Source organism: Arvicanthis niloticus, chromosome 11 (assembly GCF_011762505.2).
Source record: "Arvicanthis niloticus isolate mArvNil1 chromosome 11, mArvNil1.pat.X, whole genome shotgun sequence".
Lineage (NCBI taxonomy): Eukaryota > Metazoa > Chordata > Mammalia > Rodentia > Muridae > Arvicanthis > Arvicanthis niloticus.
The window spans coordinates 16,711,437-16,725,685 of NC_047668.1; the positions used below are offsets into that span (position 1 = coordinate 16,711,437).

At 39.9% G+C, this 14,249-nt stretch overlaps 1 protein-coding gene across 9 annotated transcripts in view; it reads left to right on the top strand.

Moving 5' to 3' along the window:
• Nucleotides 1-14,249, top strand: part of Heatr5a (HEAT repeat containing 5A) — a 97,211-nt gene that overhangs the window by 56,443 nt on the left and 26,519 nt on the right. For 7 of the 9 annotated variants that reach the window (XM_076941886.1, XM_076941883.1, XM_076941888.1 and 4 more), the window contains 4 exons: nt 967-993; nt 3,139-3,274; nt 9,311-9,490; nt 13,651-13,887. In XM_076941886.1, the coding sequence (XP_076798001.1) occupies nt 967-993; nt 3,139-3,274; nt 9,311-9,490; nt 13,651-13,887 (580 nt within the window). The remainder of the gene's footprint in view (nt 1-966; nt 994-3,138; nt 3,275-9,310; nt 9,491-13,650; nt 13,888-14,249) is intronic. The other 2 variants (XM_076941889.1, XM_034514338.2) reach the window with 1 other exon arrangement.

Below are 14,249 nucleotides of genomic sequence, written 5' to 3' on the forward strand. Positions count from 1 at the left end.
GAGTCAGTCACATGTTAGGGAAATGACAGGGAAAGATTTTTATCTTCACCACTCCCAAGAATATTAGTTTTTACATTTAAAGAGTTTTTACAAAACTCAGTTACTGAAAAAAAAATATTCCATTCTATTGCAAGTTGATCTGATTTTAAGACTACTTAAAGAACCTGGAAGCACTGCTCTGTTTAACTGGGGAGTAAAGGTCTCCTTGCCTGATTCATGGATTCACTTAATGCTATTCACTAAGAAACAAAAAATAAGATTAATACCCAATAATCCATGATTAATAAGACTCATTGGGTTTACATTTAAAATAGAAATCTTATTTTAAAATGGTTTTTAATTACATTATACTAGAGTATTTTAATAATTTGGTTAGCATTTTATTCTTAATTTATTAAGTTGAGCTTACTGTATTTTACAGTATTTTCCAAAGTAATGAAAGTGTATGTCATCACAGGGCAGAGTCCTACACTAGAGACTCCCCTCCAGCTTCGTGCTCTCCACTCCCCTCTGAACTTGGTCTTTGTGACACCATCAATTCTGAGTACACTCAGTTTCAAAATAAAAAGATCTATAATTAACTGTGCTGGGTGAACTGTACGCTTTCATGTAAATACAACCCAGCTCACTCCTCCCACAGCTATGTCTACTGGACCTGCTTTGAATCTGAGGCATAAGAAGAGCAGAAAGCCACCTTAGTCAAGTGGATACTCGGGCTTTGCCTGGTTCTTATCGTTATAGCCTGAAATCTATAACTCACCTATTCTCAAGGTCTTAGCTTAACTCTTACTTTTTCAAGTTAGAAAGTAGAATGTTTATAACCACCGTGTAAGATTGAAGCTAAGCCAATTTGAAGGATAACTCTCAGCCTTTATGTGAGAACACTTAGCTGACTGTTGTCATAGTCGTCCTAATATTTACCTTTTGATTTTTGTCATGACTGGTCTGTCATTTGTTTTTGTGCAGGAGATCTTGTTGGATAATTCTGTGTTGGTAGGTCCCTGATCCTTGACTCCTAACTTTGTTGAGGTTTGCAGTGCTGTTTTGTGTATTATTTTTGGTTGCAGATGTTTTCCTCTGTATCTGTGTTTAAGCTGACCATTAATGCAGAGCCCAGTATTCACAGCATGTCCCATGGTGTTTGTTTAATACTGGTGCCAACCGATCCTTCCTAACCTTCTCCAGCTGCTGTGCTCACTCCTTGCACTGAATTTTGCATCGTTTTTATTTAATGTATTCATTTTAGAAAAAAATCCTACTTACAGCTTGAGTTGATGTTTTCTGCCTGCTCTGTTTGCTTTAACCCAGCCTACATTCCTTTTCCCCACTGACATGCTAGAGAATGATATGCAGAGCCTCCCGTCTGCTTTGTGTGACAGTCCCCAACCTTTTACCAACACGGGAAGAGTACTTCTAAGCATGCTTTTTTTAAAAAGGGATTGTTTAATTACCCTGAATGAATGCTGCATCTTCCTTGTATCATTTGCTTGTAAAATTCCAATCAAAACAACTAATAGATTCATTCATTTTTCTTTAAATCTTTCATGTAAAATGCTGTTTTTAATTGACATTAACTACAACAGTAATCTTGGGCACTAGCAAACTTACTCTTTCTGTGTGATCCTGTATACTAGTTTCTAGTAGTAGCTGTTCTTAAACCTAACCGTGGTGGCATTACCTTGAGGATCTGTGAATGGCATTTTTCTTCCTCCACTTTTGAGTTTGACATGTGAACGTGTAATAAAACATACTTACAAAGCTAATTCCACGCCTGCGTTTCACTGATGACCTCTTACCTAATATCTTTGACTGATAAATTGAGAACCTGGCCTGTTTTGCATGCGTTTCTTACACAGTGGACAGTACCTGCCACCACCCGTTTCAGTCCTGCTTTTTCCATGTACACCAAATCATCAGAACTCTATCATAATAGCTATGCTGTTTCTCAAGTTTAACTTGAAAATCACTGTGACAGTACATAGTGCACTAGGGTGAAGCTCCATAGAGAATACATATAACGCTTTGCGTTCAATCCTCCCACTTCCCCAAAAAGCATATAAATTATTATAGGCCATACCAAATTGGTCTTTTCTAAACTAATTAAAGGAAAAATAAATTTTATATTACTTAAGGGATCATTAAGTAAGAATTTGTATCTAGGATCAGAGCATAGTAGTACATGTAATCGTGTAATCAGAAGGCTGAAACAGGAGGATTATCATGAGTTTAAGGATAGCCTAGACTACATAGCAAAATCCTCACTCAGAAAGAAATTAAGAAATCTGTATCCAGAAACTTCTGACTTGTAATTGATCATTTGAAGTACATTGCCAAGCTTATCATTTGCTGTAGATAAAGCTGCTGCCAGACTCACTGTGATTTACATGTATCATATAGATAGATAGATAGATAGATATAGATATAGATATAGATATATGTTACATGTATGAAGACATGTATGTAAAAGTTGTTGCTCTTTAGTGTTGCTAAAGTTTTTTTTGAGGAGCTGGAGAGATGCCTTGGTGTCACTGGCTGCCCTTCCAGAGGACCTGGGTTCAATTCCAACATCCACATGGCAGCTCACAACTATCTGTTAACTCCAGTTCCAGTTAACTTCACAGTAGTTCTGTGGAAGCTAAGATCCAGAGAGGTTAAATGACTTGACCAGGGTCACACAGCCAGTGAGTGACAGATGGAGGAGGACTCACACACTGTCTGACTCTATAGGTCCCGCTGAACCCGTGCACTGTTTGGCCTACATTGCCACAGTTGTAGTCATTTCATAGAGAACCAGAAGCACAAATGTGTGAATACATATGTGAGTCTTATCTCAAAGCTGCTACCCAAATTCTTTGTCTTCTAGCTTTGTCAAAGCTTTTGCTCAAATAATGTATACAAATAGCACATAATTTAGTCTGTGTATTATTCTTTAAGCTGTTTCTAGTTGCAATTGTAAGTGCATTCTAAAACAGTTAAAGAAGTTTTACTATATTTGATAACTTGTATCCAGCCTATTAATGAGCTACTGAGAGTCAGGAGACAGTCCAGTTAATCTAGACTGATACACCAAGAGTATGTATTGGTCTTACTGAGTGCCACCAAGAACCTTAGATTCATTCCCCAAATCTCATCTTTCAGGTGAATCTTTGCAGCCCCTACCTGTTGCTGAGAAGAGCAGTTCTGGCTTGTTTGCGGCAGCTGGTTCAGAGAGAAGCAGCTGAAGTTTCAGAGCATGCTGTCATGCTGGCCAGGGATGGCAGGGACCCTGCTGCAGGTGATTCTTCTCTTCAGTATTACAGATTTCCATGTATACATGGGTTTTTAAATGATGTGTCATGGTTAATGCAAAAGTAATCCTAGCAGTTACCATTTTGCCTGGTGACAGCAATGATTCTCAGGTGGAGGCTATCCAGTGATGTGCACCTCATGTGAGAGCTTGTCAGAAATACCTATTAGTTCTCACCCCAGATCTGAACGCCAAGTCTGGGACTCAAAGCCTAGCACAATGTGTTCCCATGAACTGGCTTTACAACCCCTTTACTGAAAGCTCTTCAAGGATCCTGCCTTACATCAAGGTTTGTTCATGACAGCAAGATGTCTGAACGGAGAAAGGTGCATGCCATGAAGCCTGCTGTCCCACGTCTGATCCTCAGAAGCAGTCCAGTGGAAGCAGAGCCTGGCTCCACACGTTGTCCTATGGCTGCCATACATGTGCAGTGTCCAAACACCACTAAACAGACAAATGTTTAAAGAAATTAGATTTAATCCTAAAATGATTTTTCATACATGCTTGCCTTCCATCAAAATAACATTTTAATAAAATGGGCATCAATCTTGCTACATGTTAAAGGATTTTCTTGTCCTTTCTCCATTGTAGAGCAGAGTTCAACATTGCTTACTAAAATTTGTAGCTTTTTTAAATTATGCTTACAGATGTGTGTCTGTGTTTAGGTATTTGCACGTATGAGTGTAGGTGTCTGAGGAGTTCAAAAGAGGACGTCAGGTTCCTTGGAGGCGGGATTATAAGTGGTTGGGAACAAACCCAGGTCCCTCTAGAAGAGCAGTGCTTCTCACAATTATAGTTAACTCAGTCATTCTGGATTTCTGACGGGGTTGAAAACTTATAGTCTCATAGTCAATCCTGGCTATTTACCTTGAGAGAAAAAATTTGAGTGGATGGTTTTCAGCTGACATTCATTCTAAAGCCAAGGAAAAAGCCAGGTTCAGAACTAAGTGTTTTAGTTAGGAGAGATGACAGAGGTTCTGGTTAGTCAACAAAATGATGGACTGGGTATTAGGACTATCTTGTACCTCACTGGTACAAATTGGCATAATTATGCTCTAATTGTATTTTGAGAGAAAAGTTTCATTTTAACAGGAAGGGTGATATGTAGGAGGAGCTAAGGTGGGAGGAGTACTGAGAGGAAGAGAAGGAGTAAGGAGAGGAGGAGAAGGAGAGGAGAAGCTAGGTGATAAGAGAGAGAAGGGGGGGGGAGACAGGGAGGCAGATGTTCACATATCTCCACCAGTTAAAGATAGTTGATATATCTAGGTTGGGTAGTGGGTTACACCTCTGATTGAGCATTACCAAACTTATAAAGCCTTTGATTAACATTTTAAGTACAGAGCCATCTCTATAGCCCCAGTAAAATTGAAGTATGTATCCATTTTTCTTTTATTTTGCCTTTTACAGTGTTAAGAAATGAACCCAGAGCCTCAGGCATGCTATGCCAGTACTCTGTCTCTGAGCCACATTTCTGACCCTTATCCCTTTATTTTAAAACTAATGAAAGTAACTCAAACTTAATATAATTTTAACTACCAATAATAATGGTATCATGTACATATGTGTACATAATTTCTAAAATATTATCTTTTAGTATGTCACAACTTTGGCAAAGCTTCACAGATTAAAGCTTTCAGATCCATAATGCGTTTCACTGTAAAAATCATTCCTGTTGAGGAACGATTTTATTTTATTAGTACATTATTATTTTATTAGTACATTAAAACTTCTCTGCTGGGTGAAGGTGGATCTGGAAGGAATTAGGAGGAAGAGTGGGAAGATGAATAAGATCAAAATCATTGTATGCATGTATGTTGTCTAGTTTTATGTCAGCCTGACACAAGCTAAAGTCATCTCTGTAAGATCAGGTTGTAAACAAACCTATAGAACATTTTCTTACTTAGTGGTTGATGGGAAACAGCATTGCCCATTGTGGGTGGGGCTGCCCCTGGGCTGGTGATCCTGGGTGCCATGAGAAATCAGACTGAGCAAGCCATGAGTAGCAAGCCAGTGAGCAGCACCTTCCATGGCCTCTGCATCAGCTCCTGCCTCCAGGATCCTACCCTGTTTGAGTTCCTGTCCTGACTTCCTTTGATGATGAACTATGATGTAAGCCACACAAAGCCTTTCCTCTGCAAGTCGCTTCATCACAGCAATAGTAACCCCAACTAGGACAAGCATTATGAAATTCTTTTTTTTTTTTAATGTATTTTTTTATTAGATATTTTATTTACACTTCAGATGCCATCCCCTTTCCCCATTCCCCCCCACCCCCCTTAGAAAACCCCTATCACATGCCCCCTTTTCCTTTTTGCATTTATACATTTTTTTTAAATAACGTTAATCATAAGCGTTATAAGTTTGGAATTGTTCAATCAGAGGTGTAACCCACTGACCGACCTAGATATAACAACTATCTTTGACTGGTGGAGATACATGAATATCTGCCTCCCTGTCTCCCCCCTCTTTCTCTCTTTCATCACCTAGCTTCTCCTATCCTTCTTCTCCTCTTCTTACTCCTTTTCTTGCTCTCAGTACTCCTCCTACCTTAGCTCCTCCTACACATCACCCTTCCTGTTAAAATGAAACTTTTCTCTCAAAATACAATTAGAGCATAATTATGCCAATTTGTACCAGTGAGGTACAAGATAGTCCTAATACCCAGTCCATCATTTTGTTGACTAACCAGCACCTCTGTCATCTATCCTAACTGAAACATTTAGTTCTGAACCTGGCTTTAGGATGAATGTCAGCTGACTACCATCCTTTTTAATTCTTAAAAAGTAAAAATACTACATTTGAAAAAAACTGCTGCCTTAAGTTACTTGACATGACTATGTTGATACAATAATCTTATAATGTCATACCTTTTCCCAAAAGGAACATTTTAGTTTTTAATATACAATCAAATTTATTTGTATCTATTGTTTTAGATTTTAGAGGTGTAAACATGTTCTTAGAAAAGTTGAGTCATGGGCTGGAAAGATGGCTCAGAGGTTAAGAGCACTGACTGCTCTTCCAGAGGTCCTGAGTTCAACTCCCAGCAACCACATGGTGGCTCACAACCATCTGTAATGGGATCTGATGCCCTCTTCTGGTGTGTCTGAAGACAGCTATAATGTACTCATATAAATTAAATAAACAAAATAAACAAATCTTTAAATAGAAAGAAAGAAAGAGAGAGAGAGGGAGGGAGGGAGGGAGGGAGGGAGGAAAGAAAAGAAAAGAAAAGAAAAGAAAAGAAAAGAAAAGAAAAGAAAAGAAAAGAAATGTTGAGTCATGCCAGGCAGTGGTGGCAAACACTTTTAATCCCAGCACTGACTGGGGAGGCAAAGGCAGGCAGATCTCTGTGAGTTCAAGGCCAGCCTGGTCTACAGAACTAATTATAGAACACAGAGAAACCCTATCTAGGACAACAATAGAAGTGTTAAGTCATGCATGCATGCCCATGCTCGTAGAGAAGTAGAAGAGGAACTAGTTAGGAGGGCAGTTTGCAGATGCAGGGACTGGGCTGTGCTGTGGTCACAGCACAGTGTCTGCACATGTGCATTTACCACATAAAGATTATGATTTAGCCGGGCGGTGGTGGCGCACACCTTTAATCCCAGCACTTGGGAGGCAGAGGCAGGCGGATTTCTGAGTTCGAGGCCAGCCTGGTCTACAGAGTGAGTTCCAGGACAGACAGGACTACACAGAGAAACCCTGTCTCGAAAAACCAAAAAAAAAAAAAAAAAAAAAAAAAAAAGATTATGATTTAACACATCCTACCAGTTTTCGCTTTAAAAATTGTGGGGGCTACAGAGGTGGCTCAGAGGTTAAGAGTACTATCTGTTCTTGGGGGAGGACTAGATTCAGCAGCCACATGACGACTCACTGCCATCTGTAACTCCAGTTCTAGGGAATCTGACTCCCTGTTTTGGCCTCTTGTCTTTTACACTCGATATAGTACAGTAAACTCATGCAGAACATAATCTATTAAAGGAATAAATAAAAATATTGTACACTTATGATTTTAATAGATATTGTCAAATTATTTTCTAGAAGACATTAACAGTCATGAAAGTACCCTTCCTGTGTTACTGACAGTGATGGGCCTACTTATTCTTTTTAAATTTTTTGCACTTAATCTGATCTAAAAGGCCAAGAGGCAGTATCGTTTTTTTAAAAACTTGACACTCTGGAGCTGGAGAGATGGCTCAGCAGTTAAGAGCACTGACTGCTCTTCTGGAGGTCATGAGTTCAAATCCCAGTAACCACATGGTGGCTCACAATTATATGTAATGAGATCTGATGCCCTCATATGGGTGTCTGAAGACAGCTACACTGTACTTTGGACCAGAGCGAGTGGGGCCTGGAGCAAGAGGGAGAAAGGAAGGGGGAAAAATTTGACACTCCAGTAATAATATTTTACTATTATCTCAATTCTCTTTTTTAAAAGTTGTAGTTGCTATATTTTATTTTACATGCATGCATGTTCGAGAGGTCATCAGATCCCCTGGAACAGGAATTCATAGGCTTTTGTGAGCCTCAGTGAGTGCTGGCAACCGATTTCCAGAGTCCTCGGCAGGAGCAGCAAGTACCCTTAACCTTTGACCCGTCCTCATTCCAGCATCTTCATTTCTCTTTCAATATTTTGATTATTTTTAAAAATGCCTATTAGTCAAGAAAAACTAAAATACTAAATTAGCTATGTGAGTAAAATTATAGTGGATGTCTCAGTGTCTTACTGCTTTTAAGATGTGTAACGCTTGGTGCCGGGGAGATGGCTGGCAGTTTAGAGCACTTGGTATTTCAGAGGGCTCAGGCTCAGCACTCGTTTGCTTTATTACTGGAACTTGGGATATCGTATAGTGAGTGACATATGTTAGCTCAGAGACTAAACCCTATTCACCAGTCACTAGTTCTGTTTAAGTTGTTTTCTGTTTAATTTGTTAAAAAAAAAAAAAATTAAGGGTCAAGCAAGTCAGCTCATTAGGTAGAGTTGCTTGCTGCTAAGCTAGATGACCTGAGTTCAGTTCCTGGGACACACAAGTTGTCATTTGACCTTCACACAGGCGCCTTGGGATGTGTGTGCATGCATGTACACGCACACATTAATTAATTAGATAGGATTTTAAAACCTATTTAGATCCTTAACTTGGTTTGGTGATGCAGGCCCTGTAATTGACCTGCTTGGGACACTGAGGCAGGAAGATTACAAGTTCAAACGGTAACCAAGGGTAACCCTGGATTCACTCTTCAGTGGCATCTGTCACCAACAGATCAGAGCCCTTACACTAGAGTAAGGAAAGTTATCGTGTTTATTTATTTGAATTTAACTTTAGACCAAGGAAAGGAATCCTAATAAATAAGAGGATTTTTTTAAATTTATACACACACACACACACACACACACACACACACTCACACACACACACACACACACACACTCACACACACACTCACACACACTCACACATACATACACACATACACACACTCACACACACACACACACATACACACACATACACACACACACACACACTCACACATACACTCACACACACACACACACACACACACACTCACGTTGCTGTATTGAACATTACTTGGATAATATTTACCTAACTTAAGGTGACATTAACAACTTTTTAAATTTTCATTGCATTTATTTCTTGTGTGTGGGTTTGCTCACATATGGAGGTCAGAGGAGTCTTCTAGTCATCTCACTTCTATCACGTGGGTTCCAGGGATCAAGTTTAACAAGATCTTTACACTGAAACATCTGGATAGCCTGATGTCATTAACTCTTAAGAGAGTTAATAATGTTTCTTTTTTTTTTTTTAAAGGATTCTATGTAAGATCATAAATAATCCCAGAGGTCAGCTGTGAATTAATATCAACTTCAGTAGATTAAGCACAGTATCTCAGCTAATCTTTAAAGCACACTGATATGTGGTGTTTTAAAACCTCTGAATGTGAGTGCTTCGCACATGGCAGCTGTTTTCTGTGACTTAGAGCGTCCTATTTTCTTCTCCTCAGATGCTAACCTCAGAGAAGTGGGCCTTGAAGGGGCGCTGCTAGCCTTACTGGATAGAGAGACAGACGAAAGCTTGTGCCGGGATATCAGAGAGACGTTACATCATATGCTGACGTCTATGGCAGTAGAGAAGCTCTCCCTTTGGCTAAAGCTTTGTAAAGATGTGCTTGCTGCATCCGCTGGTAAGTGCTGGGAACGGCCAGGTACAACAGCAAAACCAAAAGAAACAAACCTAGTAGGAGATGGCTCACCAACAACTCATTCTTGTCTCTGTTTACCTTAACTATTGTGTGGTCATTGCTTTTTTCAAATGAAGATTCTACTTCTGTATCTTACTAGAATTCTCTTGAATTTGCACAACATAAGTGTAATGATTATGTTGTTTTTTTTCTTGTCTTAAATATTTTTTCTGTAACAATTTTGAAAAAAAAAAAAATGTATTCTTTTGTGTGTATGTGTGACTGTGTGAGAGTTATGCACACATGAGAACAGTGCTCTCAAAGTCCAGAAGAGGGCATTGGATCTCCTATGGATGGGGTTGCAGGTGGTAGTGAGCTACCCTATGAGTGCTGGCAACCAAACTTGGATCTTCAAGAATCGTGTGCACTCATAAGTGCTAAGCCTTCTCTCCAGCCTCTGGCTTTGTTTGTTTGATTGTTTGTTTTGAGACAAAGTCTCACTATGTAGGCTGGTCTCGCAGCAAACTGCTGCCTGGTTTTTGTCTCCCAAGTGCTGAATTAAGGAAGTGTACCACCACACTTGAAACTGACCTTGTAAAGCAGGCTGGCCTCAAACGCAGAGATCCACCTGACCGTGCCTCCTCTTCCTCCTCCTTTTCCCCATAGTTGAGACTTTTGAGCATCTGTTCTTTCCACAGTTGATAATGTTAATTTCAAATGGTGCCAGATATTGTATTAATCAGGGTATTCTACAGTAATGGAATTTAGATAATGAATCTCTATATATGTATATCTGAAGAGAGGATTTACTAGAATGATGGACAGTTTGTGGTCCAGCTCATCCAGCAATGACTGTGTATGAATGAGTACTTCAAGGCTGGATGTCTCAGCTGGTCTTCAGTGTATGGCAGAATCCCAAAGAAGTAGGCTCTCATGCCAGTGAAAGAAAGGACTTGCTACCAAGGCAAGAGCAGGCAGGCAAAGAGCAAAAGCTTCCTTCTTCCGTGTCCTTATACAGGCTTTCTGCAGAAGACATGGCCAGATTAGATCTGAGTTAAAGATGTGTCTTCCTCCTTCCAGATTGGAAATGGATCTATATATTTCAAATAAAGCAGAAATACCCCACAGGGGTGCCTTCCATTTGGGCTTTAGGTAATTCCAGATGTAGTCCGGTTTACAACCAAGAATAGCATCACAGATGCCCAATGTGGGGTGCATACCTGTGACCTCAGCCCATGGAGATACTGACAGAAAGCTCTGGAACTCAAGCCACTCTGAAGTCTCAACTACATAGTGAGTTTGAGACCAACCTGGGCTATATAAGACTACCTCAAAACACAAACTGGCATGATGGCACATGCCTATAGTTTCAGCACTTGGAAAAAAATGAGGCAACAAGATCAGAAATTCAGTGTTATCCTTAGCTACATAGCATGTTCGAGGCCAGCCTTGGATACATGAGAGACACTGCCTCAATTTAAAAAAAAAAAAAAAATTCAAAAGTTAAAGAATTAAATAGTATTGAAAAGCATTGTTATTTTCTCTTGAAGACACATATTCAAGACTTACAGTGGTGTTTAGCTTTAAAGTCTGCATACTTTGACAGAGTTTCAGTACCTTCTAATTTAGTTAACAGTGGTCTCTGGTAGGTGAAATGTGTTAAAGGAAAAAGTACTTTGAAATCCCTCTAGGTTTTGTTCAGTTTCTTCTGCATTGACTTCTTAGTGGCTGGTCCTCATACCCTCTGCTGTCTACAACTGAAGAGATGTAAGGATGTCTACTTTCAAAGAAAAAGAGCACATACTTTTTCTGGCTGGGGATCTAATATAATTCAGTGATAGAACACTTGTTTAACACATGAGAGGCCCTAAATTCAATCCCCAGAAAAAGAAGAAAAGCCACCTAAAATCCTGTAGAACAGGATTAGAAGATCAAGACCATCCTTAGCTACATAAAAGATTCACTGCCAACCTGGGCCGCATGTAACTCTATCTCAAAATATTTTTTCAATGTGTACATAATTAGACTGATTTTTCCTTTCTCTTAATGTTTGTTGTTGTTGTTCCTTCTGCCTCCATGCCCTAAGGCTGGGATCGTAGGTGTGCGCCGCCACGCTCCTCTTTGGTTTTACAGCCATGCCCCTTGAGGTTCCTGACTCAGCTGTATTTTCTTTTTTTCTTTACTTTCTATCTCTTTTTTTGCCTCTGGCACCTCCTTAACCAGGACTCATAGAGAGGGATCCTGAATCCCATACCCGGCACTGGATTTTCATTCGGTAGCCCATGGCTTCTGGGAACAGTATCATCTAATACATAAGCAGAGTACCTTCATTCAGACTCCTTTACACACACAAACACACAACTCATTAACATATCAAAAAGATCATTCACCCTGATACGTATTTACTATACCTACTTCAACTTTTTTTATCCCTAATATTTTCCACCTCTATTTTCATATGACCCTCTCATGGGCCCCTTCTGGGTTTCTAGCTGCTGCAGACATTCCAAATTAAACATACAGCTCTCAAACTTTGAAACTAGGAACCATTTGTCCGGGCCTCTGTCAACTCAGTATGTTTCCAGCTCTGTCTGTCCTCCCGCCGATTTCATCATGCTGATTTTTCTCTCCAGCTGAGTAGAACCCCGTTGTGTGTATGTGTCCATGCTTTCTCGCCCATTCATTCATCAGCTAATGAGCAGCTGGGCTGACAGAGCAGCAGAGAACACGATGAGCCAGGACATCTGAGCACGGAGTCCTTGGGTGTCTGTGCCTAGGAGTGGAATAGCTGGGCCATTTGCTGGTTGTCTTCTAGCTTCTTAAGACACCTACATGCTAATTTCCATAGCGTTTGTACCAACAGTGGACAAGGGTTCCTCTTTCCCCACATACATGTAATGGTAGAGGTTAAACCATGGGGACTCACAGGTGCGAATAATAGTGAGGGAGCAAACTGCCAGCACAGTGGGACTGGAAGGTCAGCTCCCAGGGCTGTGGCTTGAGCAGACTGCACTTGGTGCTGCCATGTTCACTGCAGCATCCTTCCTTCTCTGTGGTTCTGACATGTGCCACAGGGGACCATGAGTCCTGTCCTCAGGGTTGCTCTAGACCCTGTCTTCTCCTTTGACTTCTGATCCTGCAGGTCTGATCTATTCTGCCATTGTTTGTTGTTTTTTTATTAATACTCTGCAGTTTGGTTTTATCCTTTCTTAATGAGAAAATGTCTTTCTGTAGTGTCTCTCTCTCTCTCTCTCTCTCTCTCTCTCTCTCTCTCTCTCTCTCTCTCTCTCTCTCTTAAAGATAGTGTCTTACTCCAGACATAGTTGTACACACCTTTAATCCCTGCACTTGAGAATCAGAGGCAGGCAGATATCTGAGTTTGAGGCCAGCCTTGTCTACAGAGCAAGTTCCAGGATAGCCAGGGCTACACAGAGAAACCCTGTCTCAAAAAAAAAAAAAAAAAAAAAAAAAAAAAAAGTTTGGTTTGTTTTGTAGCATTAGTTTCATTTAGTTTTTAAGGTTAGCAGCTAACAAGTTACCAGATTTGGGTGTAATGATTTGTGTCTTTAATCCCTGCACTCTGCAGACAGAGGCAGGTAGATCTCTAAGAGTTCAAAACTGACCCTGGCTCAAAAGAAAAAGTTAATAATGAGTCAGTTCCTTAATTGGTGCTAGAAGCATAACCTTGAGACTACAATAATAGCAGTGAATGTCCTAACAAAAATATTTTTTAAAAGTGTGTATGTGTGTGTCTGTGTGTGCACACATGTGTCTGTGATCTGACTATTTCAGTAGGTTTGAGAGAGAACCTTAAATCCATTCATAGCCTCATTATTATGATTTTGAATTTTATTAAGTACAGCCATTTTTCATGCAAGGGATTGATAATTATCACAGTATGTGGTGGTTTTATCATCCTTATTACTAATGTGTGTGTATGCATGATTATGGGGGTTATACATGTAACAGCACATATGTGGAGATCAGCTTAACAACTGACATTGTTACCAGTGTTTATGAGACCTAATTATTTTAGGTTATCATAAAGGTGTATGATTGACTAATAGTAATTCTAGTTTGCATTTGGATTTGTGTTTGTTTTGTGTTCTTTTAATAGTGGTGTCCTCCTGCTAATTATAATTTCATGTTTTCCCTTGATAAAGATTTTACAGCTGTAACTTGCGTGGATACAATGCAGGAGGAAGAAGGCGATAGAGGTGATGATGCCTCGGTTTTGACCAGAGGTGATGACAGACCACACCCTTTCAGTAATCCTCGATGGGCCACCAGAGTCTTTGCTGCTGACTGTGTCTGCAGAATAATTAACCAGTGTGAAAATGCAAATGGCGCTCATTTTGACATTGCTTTAGCACAAGAAATGAAAAAACATGATTCAAGAAGTAAGTGGCAAGACCAGATGATAAAAGTAGAGCACTGTCGCTCTGGATTTCCTTTCAGAATAAAGCATAGCAGTGACAGGCCTTATTCTAGATGACAGGCTCCTGCAGTGTGCTCAGGACACCGTCGTGTTGTGTTAACATAAATAAAATGTATGAGCTTAATCCCTGGAACCTCTGGGAGAAGGGAAGAACCAACTCCTGGTGGTTGCATGCACTGCGGTACACGTATGCATGATGCATACATGCACACACGCACATTAGTAAACTTAATTTTTTAAATCAAAATATTGGTATTGCCAGTCTGAATGCATATTGCATTTAGTAGTTTTCAAGCAAGCATTTTCTTTTGGAGTATGTTTGGA